The sequence below is a fragment of the Lonchura striata genome, chromosome 2 (genome assembly GCF_046129695.1).
Source record: "Lonchura striata isolate bLonStr1 chromosome 2, bLonStr1.mat, whole genome shotgun sequence".
Classification (NCBI taxonomy): domain Eukaryota; kingdom Metazoa; phylum Chordata; class Aves; order Passeriformes; family Estrildidae; genus Lonchura; species Lonchura striata.
This window is the reverse complement of record NC_134604.1, coordinates 37236066-37256571: the sequence shown is the minus strand read 5'-3', so window position 1 is coordinate 37256571 and position 20506 is coordinate 37236066. Positions and strand designations below refer to the sequence as shown.

Sequence of the window (20506 nt, the reverse complement as noted above, 5' to 3'; positions counted from 1 at the left end):
GCAGCTTTCAGACATCGTAAAATTTACCTTGTATTTTCATATTAAACCCAGTGTTGATGCTTGAAAGTGGAGTGTCATTTTCCCTTGGTTATGCACATAATCTGGCCTCAGTATCCTACTCTAAAGAGAAATGTGGTACAACTCTTGTCACAGCATGCAAGACATAAAGTTTGAAAAAACCAAAAAGGAAAGACTTCCTCTAGAGAAAAGACCTCATATGTTGAGAGTTTAGTCCAAAATATCTTATGGTGGATTTCTCCTCAAAGATAAAGTTATTTGAATAGTCCAAAAACCCTCTGCAGCCCCATGAATTGAAATATAAAATTTTGTAGTTTAAGAGATCTAGAAAGGTTTTTTTTCTTCAGTTTCCTTGTCAAAAACCAAGGAAATATTCCATAATTATGTTTACTTGGTTTATGGTTAACACTTTTCTCTGGTACTTGTGGTTTTATTAATCATTTAAGGGTGCTCTGACATGTTCTGATTAAATTATGAGATTATATTAGAAGTACAATAAGCTTGAATTTTACCAAGTATAATGTTATGCTGGAAGATTACAATGATTTTTGTAGCTGGCTTATATATCAGTTCAAACTGAATATTCAAAATGTTCACAGAAAGTGCACGGGTTTTCAGATTTTATAGTGAAAATAACCACATTTTTTGGAATATCTATGATTTTTTTCAGATTGTCATGTTGTTTCTGTCACATTTGGAATTTCTCATGCTATGTCGAGTAGTTTCTCACAGCCTATTCAGATAGCTTAACCTCAGGATAGTCACTGACCTGCAGATGGCAAGGGATCAAAAATGCAGAATTTTAAAGAAAACACTCCTAATTTCTGTTCCATATATACTGAAGCTCTGGTGATCTATGTGAAGAATAGTGAACTGAAGGTAGCATAAAAGGCAAAAGATTTTGCCAGCTAAAATTTTAAGACAATCATTACTTGCATTACTACAAATGAGTGATTCCAGCTATGCAATGAATTGTATGATCACCACACAAGTGATATATTACCTGATCATAAGTGACCATTGTTTTTTTAATAAAATTTATGTTTTTTAATTGAATAAGTAAACAACTGAGTCAGTAAGCAATACAAACGTTGTTGTTCTTTAGGTTTAAGTACTTCTATTTCTGTTATGTATCCAGAGGCTGATAAGATTAATTGATAGAATTATAATATAGTTTTAATTGGAAGGGAATTTCAAAGATCAGTTAATTTTAAGCCCTCTAGCATAGACAGAGAACCCTTCCAGTAGACCAGGCTGCTCAACATCCTATCCAACCTGGCCTTGAAAAAGTTGTGGGGTATCCGAACTTCTCTGGGCACCCTGTGCCAGTATCTCATCATCTTCTTTTTAAAGATTCTCTTCTTTATGGTCAATCAAAGATTTTTCTTTCAGTTTAAAACCATTGTCCTTCATTCTGTCACTATAGGCCCCAGGAGAAATTTTCTCTCTGTCTTTTTTGCAAGTTGAAAAACTGGAATAAATTCTCCATGGAGCCTTTTCTTCTTGAGGCCTGACAGCCTCAACACTCTCAGCCTTTCAACAGTTATTCCCAAATACTTCAAAAAGTTTATTACCTAGATTTGAATGGTTTTACCATTTCAATCAAATTAACTTGGTTTTCAGGTATATTTATTTGGGTTTACAGCTAGGAATTGCTCTAGACAATATTATTAAAGAGTCTAAGGAGAGTAACCCTATTTCTTCATACCTATGACTCAATCTCCCAAACTTCTTAAGCAAGAGTTTCACAATTAACATGATACAACAGAAGCTGAACTATTCCAAAACCACTTTTTACTTTCTTTACCGTTTAAAGCAGGAGAGACTGCATTTCACTAGGATTGGCTTTGTTTGTAAATGAGACCAAATCTCAGGGTAAAAAACGTTCTATGTCAAGAGCTCTGCCTACAAGGCTATTTTCAAATGCTCTCTCTGCCCAGACAATGGTTGACTAGTAAAGCAAGTAGAGAGCTAGAGGGTGCATACTGGAGTGCTGAAAACATCAGCAATTTTGTTAGATTAGTCCTTAGGCTCCTCAGGCATTTATTTTTCTCCTCTGTTTTATTGCTAAACAGTTTAGCTTCATACACATTATGTGGTTGATCAATTGATGAATTATGTAAGGCTTGTTGTAACTGATATTTTGGAATGGCCCTTGCAGGCCAGCTATGTCTCACCAGAATTGTGAGCAAAAATTAAGCAGTGATTATATTCATTTTCTTGAAACACTTGGCTTTCCATGGTGCCACATGGTTTGAATTATGACATGGTTTGAATAATCACATGGATCTCCCCGTTTGCCTAATTCTAACTTCTCCTATGAATATTAGTGACTGGACATTCAATTAATACAAAGACATAGGGCATAAATTGAGATAGGAAAAGTTGTCCTACTCAAATCAGAACTTCACACAGCACTTCAAACCAGATAAAAATAAAGAATACAATGCTGCATTGGCCTTGATGCAATATGCTTGTGACCATGATAATTCTCAAAGATTTTTCTCTTTTTCAGTATTGCACTGACAGACAGCTGATTAGATTTATAATCTGGGAAGTGATGGACTGCAACAGTTTTTTTGTAGTTTGTCAGTTGCAAAAAGAATAAATTTGGAGCATTTACTAGATCATATTATATCTCAGGTATCAAAGCAGAGAGCATGAGAAAATATGGACATTCATTTTTAACAAGCACTTAGAGATCCGTTGATGACTTATTCAATAAAAAGGAAAGTTATTACTACTAATTATTATCAGTTTGGGTAAATAGATTTAGTATTGTTTTCTTCATGGTTTAATTTTGCATTCATGTTCCTTGGTGTTTTGTTTTTTTTTTTTTTTTTTTTTTTATTTATCTATTTTGTCTCTAATTTGAGAAAGTCTTGATTCATTTCAAGAGTATTCTATTTTATTCTTATAATTTTACTCAGCTTTTTCACATCTTCTTTTAGAGTCCTGTTGATGCTTACAAGACCATCAGTAAGGGCCTAACATTCCTGAGGAACATCAAATAAATGAAGCTGGACCAAAACCCCATTAGCTTTTCAACCTAAATAAACATTCATGTCCTTATGGGATTGATGTGTTTTTAGCCTACTCAAAATTTAAATTAACATTTAATTAATTTGGAGTGTCTCATCTCTATTCCTCTGTGTAGAGTAGTCTCTGGAAGCTGCATTATTTGGATGGAAAATTGCTAACTAATGCTAAGGTTAAGGAAAATAAAAGTGAACATACTGGCACACCATGGCCTTATCTGTTTTCAGGGAGAATTTTTGTAGTAGAGATTCCGACTTCTGTGCAAAATGTATTTTGTTTATCTCATCTCCCACTCCTTTTCATGTTTTTAAACCATTGTATCTTTCTCTTCTATCACATTTTGAACATTTTGAGACTGAAAATATATTTGATTTTTATTTACAGCATTTAGTACAATGCATCAAGCTCCTTTGATCCTGGCTTCTGTTCATTAGAATGAAGCAGGTAATGGCAAAGCAGTTGTGAATGGCAGCAAACAGGGAATGGTGTCACTGGAATTGCTGGACACTAATCAAGATCTAGTTGCAACAGATGATACTGAACACACTTTCCACAGACACAAACAAAAAATCTTCCTCAAGGCACTAAAAGCCTCATTTGTCCTCTTGATATTCCTTTGGTACTCTGTTGCTGAGTACTACATGACTATTTTCTGCCATATCTCAGAATGCTGGAGGCACTTTGCTATCTCCCTTACACCACAGGTCCAGGTTCTGTGCTTTAGAGAAAAATAAGAACACATGATGTCCTGTCTAAGTGGCAGCATATAGTAGCTTTGCAAGGACAGGACGCCATTGTAGATATCTTCCTGATTATTACCTGAACATAAGGTTAAAGACATGGTTTTAGTTGTAGACCTTATTAGTAAATTAGTTTTATTAAACCTTAGAGAAAAAAAATTACTGCATGTATTTTTGCTTTCCTTGGAGAGAATTCTGAAGAATTTGCTTTAACTAAAAGCAAATAACTAATTTCATGAGAACATAAAAAATGTTTATCTTTTGTTATGAAAGATAACATTGAGATGTTCACAGCAGGTCCTTCTCTGTTTGAAACCTTCAGATGATGAAAATCAACTTGGAAATTTCATAGGAAAGTTTCAATATCTAATCTTTCTGAAATGAGAGAGGCATTGAAAGTAAACAGACTGTTGTTAAACAGGGTATTAGCACATAATTATATATTGCAGTAAAATAGGTATAACAAAGATATTTGCAGATACCTAAATAAATCATATAATACTATTTTATAGTTAAATAAGAAAAAAAAAAGTAAAGAATAATACCAAAAAAGTAGAATTTAAGGTTTTTCTTTCATAAATCAAAAAATCAGAATATTCTGCCTTACACTGCTATACCAAGAGAAAATCTACATTAACATCATTAACTTTTATGCTGGGGCAATACACAGAAGCAAAAACCTGCCTTTAATGCTGCAATGTGCAGTAATGAAAAGCTGACAAACATTCAGGAGTCCACTAACACAGGAACACATAAAGGGAGGAACGTGATTATTTGGAGACCAGCAGGCATCATTGCAGATTTCTACTTGACAGCCTTGTTAATGCTATTTTTGACTAATTTTTGCAGTTTATTGCAGACATTGGTTAGAATTACCTCCATTATTCATGTACTTTCCAGAATTACAAATCATACACATGCTGTGGGGATAGGGATCTTTGCAAAGCAGTTTTTCGTGTACATACCAACAAAGCCCAGTGCAAATCTTCTCAAACGTATTTATCGAAGAATTAAAGCTGTTTGCTAGTAACAAATTGAAAATCTGTGGTGCAGAAATATTATGCATAACCTTGTAAATCAGATTAACTGGTGTTCCTTTTATCATACAATAAATTCCATAAGGAGCATCTGTTCAAGGCAGTGCCTGATGACCTGGCAGCAGATCAGAGAGCTTTCTGCTTTCTGCACTAATTTTGGAATCTGGTCCAAGAGAGAACATCATTACTTAGAGTCAAATCTATTTTACACTGAGATTAACATACTGTGATACCTGCTCATTGTGGTTGTACCATTGGAGCCCTCAGCTGTGCTGTACTTAGCAGCTCCTCTGCTCACTCTGAAGTGCTGCTACATTTCACAGCATTGACATTCCACACCCCTGTGGCCTTTTTTAAGCAAACACACCATTACAGCTGATGAGATAACAGAAATGCAAAGAGATCTGAAGAATCAGAGAAGTTTGCTGCAAGAACTGATCTGCTTTACAACTGGTATGTCATTTAATTTGACAAGAAAACTATTAATATTATGAAGAAAATGTAAAAGCTATTGGATACATATCTGTTTGATTGAGGATGAATAACAGTGAGAGCAAATTGCAAAGGAAGGTGATGAGCTCATTATGTTCTCAAATAAGAAGGGAAAATGAGCTTTAGATGTAACTGACTCTTGGTGACTCCAAGGTGAAATTCTGTTATGCATCTCAGGTATAGAGATTCTGTCTTTGTGGTAAATGTTTGTCTGCACTGTCTAACATAATCTAGAACTGGGCTTGTCATGATGGAGTCATTTGAATGAAGGAATGGTTAACTTGGCTTAGGATCTCAATATATTGATGTAAAGGACTAGGAAGTCAACAGGCATCTAAACCATACTGAAATAGATGCAATTTTTTGCCCTACCTACTTAAAATGAAAAGTAGCTAGTTTTGCAGAGTCATCAATTTTAAATAATGAAGGATTACATGCTATTCCAATGGTCCAGCTAGTCACTTGCCAACAGTTTTCGCTGTAATGCCAATAATGAAAGGCATACCAGCTACTCTATAACAAATATGTTAAGTGTTCACAACTGGTGCTGAGCCATCTAAAAGAAGATAAAGAAAGTTCTCTATTACCTACAGTTTACAAAATATTCTTTGAGAGAATTTTTTTATTTCATTTTCCCTGATGTAAAATCAGACAGTGGAACCAAAAAAGCTCACATAAACATGGGAGGAGACATTTTCCAATATATGCAAAGATTTTCTAAATAAGACAGTTCTTTCATGGAACCTAATAGTATAAAATTTTCTAAATATAGTATTTTATTCCTTCTTCAGCTCAGTTTCCTACCCTTATGTGGTGGACTAAATAATTTCTACAATGACACTCTTCCTATAGCTGGCAATTTATTTTTAAGGGTGAGAAACTTCCTTTTTCAGGTTCAAAATTGCATTGAATATTTGATGGAAAAATACCCTTCAAATCAGGAAGATTTTCCCTCTGAGGAGAAGTAGAGATTATTTTCTTGGAATTAGGTTGGTGAATGAGAATGGCCAGGGTCAATGCCAGACTAGAAGGAGCTTTGAGCAATGCATCAAGTGGAAGGTGTCCCTGTCCATGTCAAGGAGGTTGGACTAGATGAGCTTTGAAGGTCACTTCCAACTCAACTCCATGATTCATGATTCTATGATTTATCATGTTTTGGGTGGGTTTCTTTGGATATCTGAAAATAAGGCAACTAAGCAAAACAAATTATGCACTCTGCAACTCTAGGTGACTACCTCATCTGTGAAAAAAAAAAGAGGAAAGATGTGTAAGATAGGTAGGTGTATAATCTCCTGCAGTTGATGGTTCCACTCTATTTGCTATAAATGGAAAAAAGGCAGTGTCCAGGAGGATGACTCAAGATCCCAACTGACAGGGTTAAGATCACAATTAGTAGGTGCTACAGTGGGAAATTTATCTAGCCTTCCTTTAAAAATAATCAGATGTCCGACATTTTGCCAGAATTTTAATTTTTAATCTTAATGTGATTTTATTTCAATTCTTATCCTTTGCTTTTCTTGTATAAATAGAATAATGTGTTTTAGAAAAGGTGCTCTTTTACCCTGGCTTTGTGTCATGCTTAACATGATGAGGCCAAGATATTAGCAGGGGCCTACAAAAAATATTTAGTACTAGCTGAGCTTATAATCATAATAATTATTAATACGCTATTTAAAGGTATAAATAGATACCAATTTATCTAAGGTATAAATACATACCAATTTATCTATCTGTCTACTCAATACTTTGCTTTATCAACGAAGTAATATATAAAAAATATTACCCTCATCCCCTTTCTGTCTCCTTTCTTTCTGACTGGTACATATGGTTATGTGTCTGTGCCACCTTTGCAAGGGAAATTTTCTTTAGTTACCATCTTGTATGGATGCTGCCTGTTACAGTACACCATAGTCAGACATTTCTGAAAATCAACTGCTCCTGTGATGTGGGTTGATTTTTATGACCTCCATTGATATCTGAAGTCAATACAATGTGCCAAGTGAATGCATGATGAAAAGGACTTTTACTTCCCCAGTCAGTCTTGAGCTTTGCACTTGATAGGGATCTCAGATGAAATTTAACCTGAAGTTAAATTCATTAAGATTGTTGTCATCTTTTTCTACATAGTACTTAAAAAAAAGAAAGTTAAATCCAGGGTCTAAGGTTGTTTTTGTTTTGTCCTTTCATAATTTTAATTATATTTATTTTCTCCCTTCTCCTCACATTTACCCTGGTGTTTCTTCATAAAAGATATTTTATAATGAAGTGCTTCACTGTTGATTAATACTGCCACTTAGTGCAATATCAGGTCTTTAAACAGGTTCATGAAATTTGTTAGGGCCTTGTAAGTTGGTGATTTAAAAGCACAAAAATAAAAATTAAGATCTGAGGAAGCTTTAAATATGGATGGAAAAAAAAGTCCTTTTGACATTTCAGTCTACTTCCTGCTTCTTCATTCTCTGTGCTCCTTAGTTATACTTTTAACTAAACTAAGTCCTGGCAGGTTTACAATTCATTCATAAAATCACATAGGGTAAGTCTCCTGCCACAGTCTTTCAGACCTAGTTGTGCTTTGTGGGTATATGTCTGAAAGGAAGATAATATTAAGTCTCTTTCTACCCCTTTTAAAAGTATATGTCTCTTATAGAATGAGATAAAAATTAGCCTCAGAGATTGTTTGGAATGCAGTTTCTAATATCCTGATTTTTTTTTCAAATTGCAGCACTGAAGGAAAAGTAATTTTTTTATATTCATATAAAATGGAAATTCTCTAAAGAAAAAAAACTAGAAACAATTCAAATAATTAAAATATTTAAAATATTTTGCTTTGGCATTACAGGAAGGAATGTTTTATTTTACAGAATAGTTTTGCATATTTTGGCTAATTTTCCCAGAATTTTTGGTTTAACTATGAAAAAGAACCTTTTCTTTTTGCTCAATTTCTAGTCAAGTCAACAATATCTTTAGAAAACTTTACAATTTTTATGTGTCCTGTCTGGCATCCTCAACACTGTCCAGTTAAAAGCCATCTGCAAATTTAATTAACATTGTTTACTACCTTTTCAGATCAATAAGAAACAAGCTAATATGATGGGTGACAGTGTTTAGCACATCATGTGAGGCCATCTTACTGAAACTTGAGCAAGCTTTAGTCAAAAAGAGCTTTAGATTCTCTGATCACTTTGTCCAAAAGGCTTTTAATCTGTTTCCTTCTAGGGCACCTCAGCACTCTGGAATAACTGCATATATTTTTAATGCCCTCTTAGGTAAAACCTCTCTGAGGTGCATAGCCTTCCAAAAAACTGAAATGAGGTAACACTACCTCTTCTTGAAAGAAAAACTGATGAACGAGCTCAGTCAACCATATTTCACTTCTGCAAAAGATAAACAATTTTTTTTGTAAGAAATGAGTACTTTCCTTCTGGTTTCATAAAAAAAGGGACAACATATTCTTAAAAATAAATCCCATCAAGTCACCCTGGTATCCAGTTCAGATCATTTGTGTGGAATGAGTGACTTTATCTTAAAACCATATACTAAGCGGCTAACTTCCCTGTATTAGGTGCAAAACAGAACTTAAATCATTGTTCAAACTGTACTTCTCATTTTCTAACAGAAGACATTATCTCAATGGCTTTCTCACAAATCTGCTTTGATTCCATTTCTAATTATAGTTCCAGTGATTTGAATTATGAAAAACAGAGTATGTTTATTAAGTCTGTAAAGCGTACCATGTTGGATGACACTGCTCCTAGAACAGAATATGGTAATGCTCAATTACTGGAGGAAGAACGACTGACTGAGAAGCAGTTCAGTAGAAAACTAGACCTAGATAATTAAAATTGATCAAAAGTTATACTTGAGTCAACAGTGCCATTCCATTTTTAAATAAGGTAAATGGCCTACCAAAAACACACAGAGAGATAATGAGTTTTTGAGGCATGAAATAGTCTTTCAATTCTACTCTGCCCAGGCAAAGTATAAGATGGGAAACTGCACACTACCCTGTCTGGACAACATAAACTAATTGGAAATCACCCACAAGAAAACCAGAATACTGGATTTGTTTAATCATTAAAAAATTAAGCAGACACATGGTGACTGTCTTAAAAACTGTTGAGGGCTTCTGAAAATATCAATTTGAGAAGCTATTCACATATTTGATAGAAAATATTTACTAGGTTCAAATTCAAAGAGAATATAGAAAAACAGGTTAAGAACCAGGTAAGAAAAACTTACTGAAAGAGTAGTTTGGCTTTGGACAGATTGTTCAAGGTAGCCACGAAATCCCCACTACTCTCAAGAGCTTGTAATTATGCAATTTTTAGCAACTAATTATCCTTTTTTTATAGGGCAGCTTAGTCTGAAATTCAGCAAATCACAGAATCACAGGATGGTAAGGCAGAAAGGAACCACAGTGGGTCATCTGGTCCCACCTCCCTGCTCAAGCAGGGCCATCCCAGAGCACATGGCACAGGATTGTGTCCAGATGGTTCTTAAATATCTGCAGTGAGGGAGAGTCCACACCCTCTCTGGGCAATCTGTTCCAGTGCATACTCACCCACACAGTGAAGATCATATTCTTGCCTTCAACTCTGTTCTGTTACTATTTTCTCCATCTTCAGATTCTGCATCCCAAAGCTGAGGATCATAGTGTCCTAGTGATATCTAGTGGAGGTACATTTCAAAAACCACCTTTACCCCAACAAACTCAAATACATTTTTCAAATATTTTTGTAAGAATTCAATCTTTGTTATTGACCAAGGGGCAACAATTGTGCAATATGTTCCTGAAATGAGAATATCTGCAAGAAAGTAGCTGGTCCCACAGTATTGGTTTTCTCGTCGTCCTTCACAGTGTACTCTAAGAATTAGAAATATACTTCAAGAAACTTCCTATTTCCCGCTTCAAACCTTTTTGACAAGCACTCCCAGGAAATACAATAGACCTGCCTTCTAGTTACCATAATAAACTTTCACAGATTCCTGATAGACCTCTCTCTTCTCCAAGTTTATACTGAGAAAGTCACAAAACTCACTCTTGTCACAAATTAAGGTTCTGAATACGAATGTGCATAATCATTTAGAGTTCAAATAATGTGTACTCTTAGCAGTAGCCTTGCCATCAACTTCAGCTACTGTTGGGAAATTTTAGGCATTTTTTCTTTATATGAATGTTAGACAAACAGTGATACTATAATAAATGTGATATGATTATTATTACACAAAGAAAAAGCAAAGTTTTTGTGAGGCAAAACTGCCATGTTTCATTCAATCTCACCAATGCAGATGGTGCTCTTTTGCTACAGTTGTCTGAATTTTTTGTAATATGTTTATTCTTGCACCATGACCATCAGGGAAACATTTTTACCTTCATTTCACATATGAGGACAGAGGACAGACAGAAAGGCACTTAGCAGAAAACTCAAGCTTAATTTAAGACCTTTGGAATCTAATAATCTCTGAATTATGCTTCCTTTTGCTGGATGACTTCTGGAATTGCTCACCTTCTGCATCAGCAAAATAAGGCATCATGTGTATTTTAGAAAAGAAATACACAGATGAAAACCATAGCAGAGTAAATAATTAATATTACATGAAATTATGTTCCAGTTTGTGAATTTACAGAAGTGTAATGCTGTTCATTTGTAGAAGGGATCAACTCTTTAAAGAAATATAATAATTGATAGCTTGTTAGAACTGAGACTAGGGCCAACTGCCAGTGAATAAACCCCAAATAGATTAATTCCTTGGGAATTCACTACACTTACAATGAAGGATATAGAATCATAGACCGAAGAGTTCCCATTGCAAAGCCTTCTCCTTTCTGTCTTAGCTTTTGTGTTCTGGAAGAAACAGCCTCCAGTCTAATCCTGTCAGTCTCAGGTGTTCTTCAGCTGTTTTTTATTAATGGAAATATCTTAGAGTCAGGTAGATAGAGTTATTTCCCAAAGACAAAGTACAGAAGAATCTTAATCTCTCTAGTGTGAAAACAAGGAGACCAGCAAAGTGTTTCTGCAAGAGCTGTCAGACTTTAAATCCTCTAGTAGACATTAGCATCATGTAGGACTTCAAACATTGCTCAGTGGACAAGAACCACAAAGCTGCAGACATTCCAGTCAGCTGGAGAGATGAAAGGAAGCATACAGAAAAGGCTGTTTCTACACTGTTCCCTTTGCTCACATAACAGCAATGTTTAAATTAGTTTCTCTTTTAAAGTTATGAGGTGATAATTTAAAAATACATAAAAGTGGGGTGCATTAAACTGTGAAACTAGGTCATCATTATATTGAGAAATGAATTTATTATTTCAAAATAGCTCAGAGAAGATGAGAGAGAAGAGACTTTGATATCAAACTGATACTTATGAGATCTCAGATGAGGAGATCATGAACAGATTTGTTTAAATTAATTAAGTATAGTTATGTTTGGAGTATATGTTACTCTTCTAAAATAATTTAGAAGTTGGTTAGTTAAACAAATACTTTATGAATAGAGTGGTCTAAAATGCCTTTGGATGAGAATTTATATTCAGAAAATACCTAGTAGCTGAAATTTAACCTCAGAGAAAATAGTCAATTATTTTCCTAATTTAACATGTTAAATTTGTTATCAAATGTTCAAATATTTAAGCTAATTACTTTAGACATAAAATAGTTTCCTGATTCAAAATACGTTTGATTTTATTTTACATTGCATAAAGAAATATGAGTCTAATAAAATGGTCAATATCTAAATTACATATTATAATTTCCACAAATTATTTCACTGGATTGAATTTTAAGAAGATTAGAAGAGGGGGGGAGGGCTTTGTTGAGCTAACATTTTTGTGATTATGAAACAAGGAGGTCAATGACATCATGGCCTGTATCAGAACAATGTGTCCAGCAGGACATTACAGTGACCATACCCCTGTATTGGTCACTGGTGAAGTTACACCAATGACCAGTACAGGTCATTGAAGTGACACCAAGTTCTGTGTGCAGTTTTGGGCCCCTCACTGCAAGAAAGACACTGAGATGCTGGACCATGTCCAGAGAAGGCAATGGAGTTGGTGGAGGGTCGGGAGCACAAGTCTGATGAGGAGCAGCTGAGGGAGCTGGGGGTGTAGCTGAAGAAAAGGAGGTTCAGGGGGCCCTTAATGCTCTCTACAACCACCTGAAATGGGTTCATCTACCTAGGTGGGGGCTTGCCTCTTCTTCCAGGCAACAAACAATATGACAAGAGGAAATGGCCTCAGTTGCACCAGGGGAAGTTTAGTTTGGATTTTAGGGAAAATCTCTTCACTGAAAGGTGTGTCAGGCACTGGAGGAGGCTGCCCAAGGAAGTGTTGGAGTCACGATCCCTGGAGGTATTTAAAAACATGAAGATGTGACACTTGGGGTCATGGTTAAGTGGTGGACTTGGCAGTATTGGGGTAAATAGTTGGACTTGAAGATCATAGATTACTTTTTCCAACCAAAACAGTTCCAATGATTCTGGGATTTTGGATATTGTAAGGTGGTGAGGAATATGGTAAAAAGTAGACTTAATCTTATTTCTCTCTTCAAGGATCTGAGATTTCTCTTTCTTCCAGGTGATACCTAATCATATCCTTTCAGTGATAAGGCTTAAAAACTACTTAATCACTACCTTTGGGTGTTTTTTTGTTTTGTTTTTGTTTTTGTTTTTGTTTTTGTTTTTGTTTTTGTTTTTGTTTTGTCATTTCAATCACATTGAGACTGTCTGTGCTTACAGAAAGCAAGTATAGCAATTTTAAAGATGGAGTAAGTAGCACTCCTAATTTAATCTGTTATAGAAATTTTTGCCCTGTGCTGCTCCTTTGCTGAGCAGGGCAGAGAGAAGATTTCTCCAAGCCCAAGCAACATTTCCTGTCTGATTCAATAGAGAGGTCATTTCTTTGGAGAAACCTGTCCATACAAAAGTGTGTACATATTTATCCTTTTTTTCCATGAAATTCATATTTTCATGTTTAATATTTTATGAGGGAAGAACCCAAACATCTTGAAGTTGCTAATACTCAAGATGATTGAAGTGGAGCAGCCCAGTCTACAAGTGATTATTAAGAAAAAAGAAAGTATTAGAAATATTGGAAATATTTAAGTGGAATATATTTGGAGGAATTATTCTCATTTATGTTGTTTTTAAGGGATTATTTCAAAATGAACATTTAGTTTTATTTTTTATTGTTTTACACATATATATTTAACATAGAAACTGAAATTCCATCTAAAAATCATTTAAGTATTTGGATCAGATGAAAAGAAGTTGGGTTTTCTTTTTTTTTTTTTTAAACAGACGTAGACAACTCCAGAATTTCAGGCATATGTGTTTTGATTTCATTTGGTTTGTACCCTTTAGAATAAAGTAACACTCTATTGTAGTGTTCTATTTGCAGACATAACTACACAGAAGGCTGTGATTTTGATCATGTTGTATCAGCGGTATGTCGTTGCTCCAGCTGCTCAAAAGACTTGGCTTATGCCACTATTCTTGATAGTGAGGTACTTTAAAAGACCCATAGTCGCAAAAGTAAAATGTGGAAAATATCTAGCAGGTAGTAGCAGGTACTATTGGTGTTTATCCATTATTAATTTGAATTGTAACAGTCAAGGACACCTCTAACATTTCCATTTGGGAAATATGCCCATATATTCAACTTTTGGGAGGATCATCATGCTAATCAACCAACATGTTGCCTTTCATAAATATACTGTATTACTCCCACATGCATTTTCAAAATTATACTAAAGCTATATCTTCTTTTTTTTATATATTTCTGGCAAAGTTCATCCTTTTGGTGTGAATGGAAGCTAGAGGAAAATAAAGCTCTGTATTACTTTTATTTCTTGAAAAACATACTGCAAATTTTAACCTGGCTTGACTTATTTTTTGTGGCTCAGACACATTATAGAATATTATTCTGGTCTGCTCTTCCCTGTCTAGAAAAATAATGAGAGTATTTCTACTTAAATAAATATGCTTTGTGACAGGTAGGATTATTACCAGCCTAATGAACGACATAACGCATTTCTTCTGTTTCACTCAAGGCTCCTCTTCTTTTGCTTTGTGAATTTTCACTGTGGCTTGCCAGAAACAATCCTACATCTTAAAGCTCTCCTAAAGGTTGATGTTTATCTATGGTCAATGAAAATATCTTAAACAGAAGAACTAGCTGATAACAATTTGCATCTACAGCTATTGATAAAAAAAAGCTCTTTTATGCAAAAAGACATACACATCATCCCAAAATTCCTGGGCAGGAGAAAACATAGTTTGTTCTTCCATTTGACAGTAGAGTCTTTTCACCTTCTACTGATAACCTTTAATCTGATAGGGAAGATGTCAATAAATTTTGATAAATATTTTAAGAATTAAAGCATTGTTTTGATGTGTAATGCACATAAGATCTTAATGGTTTATGGTTACGTAGTTTAATTGGCTCAATTGCTGGGCAGGAGGGGAAGAAAAAGTTACCTGCAGTTTGCCTGACCCTTTTCTATCAGATTGAAGTATTATTATGTGCTGTACTATATTAAGCATCATCTGGAAAAAAAGCACAATCTGTTCTTTTTAAGCTTCTTAATAGTTTCTAGTACTGATTCATGGGAAGTGGAACCAACAGATTGTTATAGTTAGACTGTAGGTGGGGCCACATATGCTTGAGTTTGGAACAAAATTCCAACTCTGCAGCAGGAATAAGTCTTTTGCACAATGATGTAATTGATTTTTAAAAAAACATGAAGAGGCATATGGGAGCAGCTTTTGACTGGGCTTAGGGCCAGGTGTTCAGGTAGGCAACATGCAGGATCCAGGCCAGTATTTTAAAAGAATTCAGCTACCACTTGTTGCCAAGAGGACACATTTACAAAAGCCATCTACTGCTAATAGTTCTGATTGCAGCACCACACACAAAGTTTCTAGAGGACACAAGCATCAACTAAAAAACTGTGATATGACCTCCAGCAGAACCAGTAGCAGTATAAATGTCCCAGTTTCCAAATACTGAAATGGAGATGGAATTTGGTGGGGCAGAAGGAGCTGAACTTAAATTGACTATACTTGAGCTGCTCCTGCTTGTGTTGTTTGTGGAGTTTTTTTTTGATGAACTGAAATTAAGCAAGCAAGAGTAAATCAATCCCTCCCTTCTGTTGAACATTTCTTTCAGCATTTCCTTGAAATTTAGAAGTGGAAACAAGATAGATATATGGATAAATTCCCAGGATGTAGGTAACTTTCATCATATGGGACTCATCAAAGAATGTTAGTTTGTTTCCAGCTAAGGAGCTCTGAATTAATTTTCATTTGGAAGTGAAACTACAAACTGCATAAGACATCACCATTGTCCATCCATTCATGTAAATCCTGAAGCCCCTATATCCTTCTTGTGTCATAGACTTGGCTGAAGAGTGGGAACTGTCCCATTGGTGGAAACTTGCCCTTGCTGTGGCAGTTTTGGTAGTACTGTTATAGGTACTCACATCTGTGAGGAGGCCAGTTCCATACAGAAAGCATGGAGATCCTCTTCCACTGTGAACCTTACATCTCATCCTCAAGGAAATGACAGAATGTACCTTACCTGCTTTCCCTCATTTCTTTAATGCTACATGTATATATTTATGCATATATATGTTTTATTCAGAAAGAAAGAGAGCCCAGATGAATTTTTTGCTAATATATGGTGCAAAAAAAATTTAACAGAAAATATTTTCTTTTTCCATCAAGGAGTGTTCATTATCCCCACAGTATAGCTCATACAAGATATACATACCTCATCAAAACACTCGCACAACAGGAGAATTCACTATGAATAATTAATTGCATAGAGTTTAATCAGCAAGGCAAGAGCACCACTGGTGTATTTATTTGAAGCAAAGCTGCTTTCTGTTTTTATCAAATCTCCCTTGAGCTCATGTCATAGAGCTGTAGTTTTCTCAGCTGGAGACCTGAGTGACTCTCAGATTTGGACTGCCAGGACGTATTTTCTTCCAAATGTTAAGAACATAACATTTTCCTAAGTACCTCTGGCAGTTTAACACGTTTCCTATGATTTTGGATGACACATAACTTTTTGTATGGTTTCATAAAATCTCCCTGTCTCAATGCTTGATGAAACCATGATGTTTGTGCTTGAGCAGATTTTATTGGATTGGAAAGGAGTTAATGCACTTTGTGCTCTCTAAAAGATCTGCTATTTTTCAGTACGGTAATTAAACCTATTCTCGAGTTTATACCAGGCCTGAGGATAACAGTTTGAATGCTCATAACACTTTAAAATAAATACTGCAGTATTTGCAACATAGAAGATATGCAGTTCTGTAAGTAAACTAGACCTGTCTGGGAATTTTCCACTGAGAGGTTTTTTGACAGAGAACGAGATCTTCAGAATTTCAATGTCTTTCGGTGTCATGTTTTAACTCCAGCCAGAAACGAAGCACCAGACAGCCACTCACTCACTCCCTTACCAGCAAAATTGGGCAGAGAATCAGAAAGGTAAAAGCTAAAGAACCCGTGGTTTAAGAAAAAGACAGTTTAATAGGTAAAGAAAAGCTGTGCACACAAGCAAAGCAAACAAGGAATTAAATCATTGCTTCCCATGAGGTGTTCAGCTGTCTCTAGGAGACCACGACCCCACCTGGTGTAAAGGTGATTTGAGGCAACAAACAGAATCATTCCAAACATCCCTCTCTTTCTCCTTCTTCCCTGAACTTTATGTACTGAGCATGCTGTCATATGGTCTGGAGTATCCCTTTCTCAGATGGGGTCACCTGTCCCAGCTGTGTTCCTCCCAGCTTCCCACGAACCCCCAACTTCTTCACCAGCATAAGAGCACAAGTAGAAAAGGCCTTGTCTCTGTGTAAGCCCTGCTCAGCAAAAAAACATTTTTATGTTATCAACCCTGTGTTCAGCACAAATCCAAAACATAGCACTGTACTAACTACTGTGAAGAAAATTAACTCTACCGTAGCCAAAACCAGCACATTTAGATGCATAATTTTTCCTCAAACTTACATCTTCTATGGCGAAGATTGGCAATGTTATCTTGTTCTTTCCATTTTCTGATAGAAAAAGTGAAATAAAACATTTAATGCTGATCCAGAATGACCTAAATGAAAACAATTTTAGAAAAGTAATTTATTTCCTGTCAGATGGCCTAATTTTATTTTTGAAGGCCTTTGGGTCTGCTGGGAGTTAAATATGATTGATCCCAATTTTTCCTTCAGGCTGACTTTGGCAGCTATAATACTTATTTCATAAGATACCATAGTTTTGACCTCTAGATGAACTGTTTCCGAATCCCATGGGAATCACTTGATGCTCATGTACCACAGGAAGCAGTTTGCCCTAAAGGCATGACACAGGGGTAAGCACTGGACTCCTGATTTACTACTCTCAGGAAGCACTGCAACAAGTGAGTTTAAATGACACTTTGTCTGGGCATAGTTTGCATGGTAGTGTGGCTTCCATATAGGCCTAATCTCAGCAAGGAAGAAAATGAAAGTCCCTTCAGGTAGAGAGACCTGCATTCAGGTTGCCATTCTGGTTGGGTGCTATTTGGAAATTTAGTAGTCTCAAGGTCACAGTGATTCATTCCTGGTGTGAAAGGAAGATAATGTTACTTCCTGTCTTCTTGTTCTTTGGATCTTTTGACTATTTGGATGGTAAGATCCTAAAACTGGGCACTATTTTTACATTCATATTCAGTGGTGAGTGTGACAAAGACTCTCACCCGTAGCACCAGAGTGACAGGGTTGACTCCCCAGGCGGGCAAGATGAATTCTTGATGGCTCCAATGTCCAAAGTGAAAAAAAAACCCAGATGGCAGTCCAAATCCATGTCTGATCCTCACTGCTTTGCATACATTTTAACTGACAGTGCTCCTGTATACTTGTATTTCTGCTGGTAAGAGAGAGAATTCTTCTTACAGATTCTTCCATTTTCAAGCTAAAAAATTTGTAAAGGATTAGTGGTTTCTTGCAACATCATCACTTGACACTCACAGTTTTATTAATTAATTAACTGAGTGTATTTCTGTGGAATATTACTGAGGGTTTAAGATATTACTTTTGAGAAAGATTTCCTGCCTCAGAGGCCTTCTTGTATAAACGAGATGTGAAACAGATTTCAACAGGCAGATGGAGGAGCTCAGGGAAGCAGACACACAATCCTGGTCAGGATGACTGTCAGTGGTATCAGTACACCCACTATTTAAGCACTGTGACTTTTATGTAGGCCTGTCAGAGAAGAAAGTTTCTGTGCTGAGACAGAACAAAGGAAAAAGTGTATCTGTCTCTTAATATCTCTTACCAGTTTATCCCCATAGAGAAACAAGATATTGAAAGAAAATATGAGGTCTTTCCCAATGATAGAAATTTAATTGAGAACAAACAAACAGGAAAAAATCCCAGAAAAATACTAAAGCACATTGAGTTTATCTGTGCTCTAATGATCCCTGTAATGCTAATCCTCAATTTTTTTATTCATTCTCTAGTAAATTTTTTTATGTCAACAAAATAAATTTTACTTTTCACTCTAACTAAAAAAAATAGTATTGCTTTTCAGATTGTGTTATGAATTAGGTGTTGTTATGAGGTTTTTTTGCATATATTTACATATTACATCTAAAAATTAATTCTCAGCATATATTTTTTTTTAATTTACTAAAGTAAATCACAGAGCATTTGGCCACATTTAGTCAGTTTAAGAGAATTAGAAGAGAGTGTCATTTGTATATACACTGTTGTACATTGTGGACTAGATCCTCACAACTAGTGACGTACACAACAGCCTTTGTTGTGCACCTCACTACCTGCGAGTAGTGCTTAAGCACAGATAAAGTCTCTTGGAGTAGTGAATTTTCCAGTAAAATTGGTTAACCTTGCCTTGAATAACTGATTAAAAGATTAAAGTGATATTGTTATGATTGGTATAGTGATCTCTCTGCAGATAACGTAACACACTTAAACTATCTGATGTTTCCAAAGGAAGAAAAGCTGCTGGAGATTTTAATATATGTATTTGTGTTTCTGTTTGTATTTAGGAAACTATGGTGAAAGTGGGATGGAAGCTTTCAAAGATATGGCAGCCAAGGAAGGGATCTGCATTGCACACTCCTACAAGATCTACAGCAATGCTGGCGAGCAGAGCTTTGACAAGCTGCTGCGAAAGCTTCGGAGCCACCTGCCCAAGGCTAGAGTGGTTGCCTGCTTCTGTGAAGGCATGACTGTGAGAGGTCTCTTGATGGCCATGAGGCGCCTGGGACTCGCTGGAGAGTTTTTGCTGCTAGGCAGGTGAGTAATACTGTGGAGTTATAGGCCACTGTTTTAGTCAGCTGGGCAAAAAAACTGTCCTGTTTTCTGGACAAGAAGCACATGCAGCACAGACTCATGATCCCTCCTATACCTGTGCATATCCAAAAGATAGGAAGTAATGTTTGTCATAGCAGTGCAACCTCTACAAAGACATGCATCATTCTCATGACATGCCAGGCAAACATAAGTCTGCTTGGCCACTCCTAGCAACAATGAGTAAAGGAAAGCTGGCTAAGAAAACAGTCTTTGAGCTATATCACTCGTTTTGTTCACTGCAGTTTAAAATGCATTGTGTACATATAGAGCCCGAAGCTGTGTCTCATCCCAGTAACTCTGTGTTAAGGATTTCCAATGTGGCCTCTGGGTGTACCTGAAACAGAACTTCCCAAAACAACATTTGTTAATCTTTTCTTCCTAAGCATCTGTGTGCTGCTGTGCATACTGTCCTAAGGGCAATATATAGGTAATCCTTTCTCTTAGCTCAATGATATCAGTGTTTCCTTTCCTAGCTGCCAAAGGAAGGAAGGGAAAGTCACTTAGAGTGTGTTCATCCAGAAGGAAAAGATCCTGGGCTTGTAAGCAGAGAAGTAAATTACTGATGTGAACCTAAAGGGTTTTACATTTTCCCCTTATTCAACAAGTGGATCCTAAACAAGACAGGAAAAATGATGTATTGAAAACAAAATGGAGGATACTGGGAGTCAACTAATGTAACTCACTGCATTTTCAGTGCACTATTAGAAGGATGACCTGTTGTTATCCCAAGCATGAACCCTACACGAATATAAGTAAAATGGTGTTAATGAAACCAGAAGTCATGATGAGACCTCCAGGGAAACTTTCAAGGACTGTCTTGGCAGCTGGGACA

The 20506-nt window shown here is 35.9% G+C and overlaps 1 protein-coding gene across 8 annotated transcripts in view; it reads left to right on the top strand.

Moving 5' to 3' along the window:
• The window catches only part of GRM5 (glutamate metabotropic receptor 5), a 245843-nt gene that overhangs the window by 90284 nt on the left and 135053 nt on the right, over positions 1-20506 (top strand). For all 8 annotated transcript variants that reach the window (XM_021545022.2, XM_021545018.2, XM_021545024.3 and 5 more), the window contains one exon: positions 19368-19617. In XM_021545022.2, the coding sequence (XP_021400697.2) occupies positions 19368-19617 (250 nt within the window). The remainder of the gene's footprint in view (positions 1-19367; positions 19618-20506) is intronic.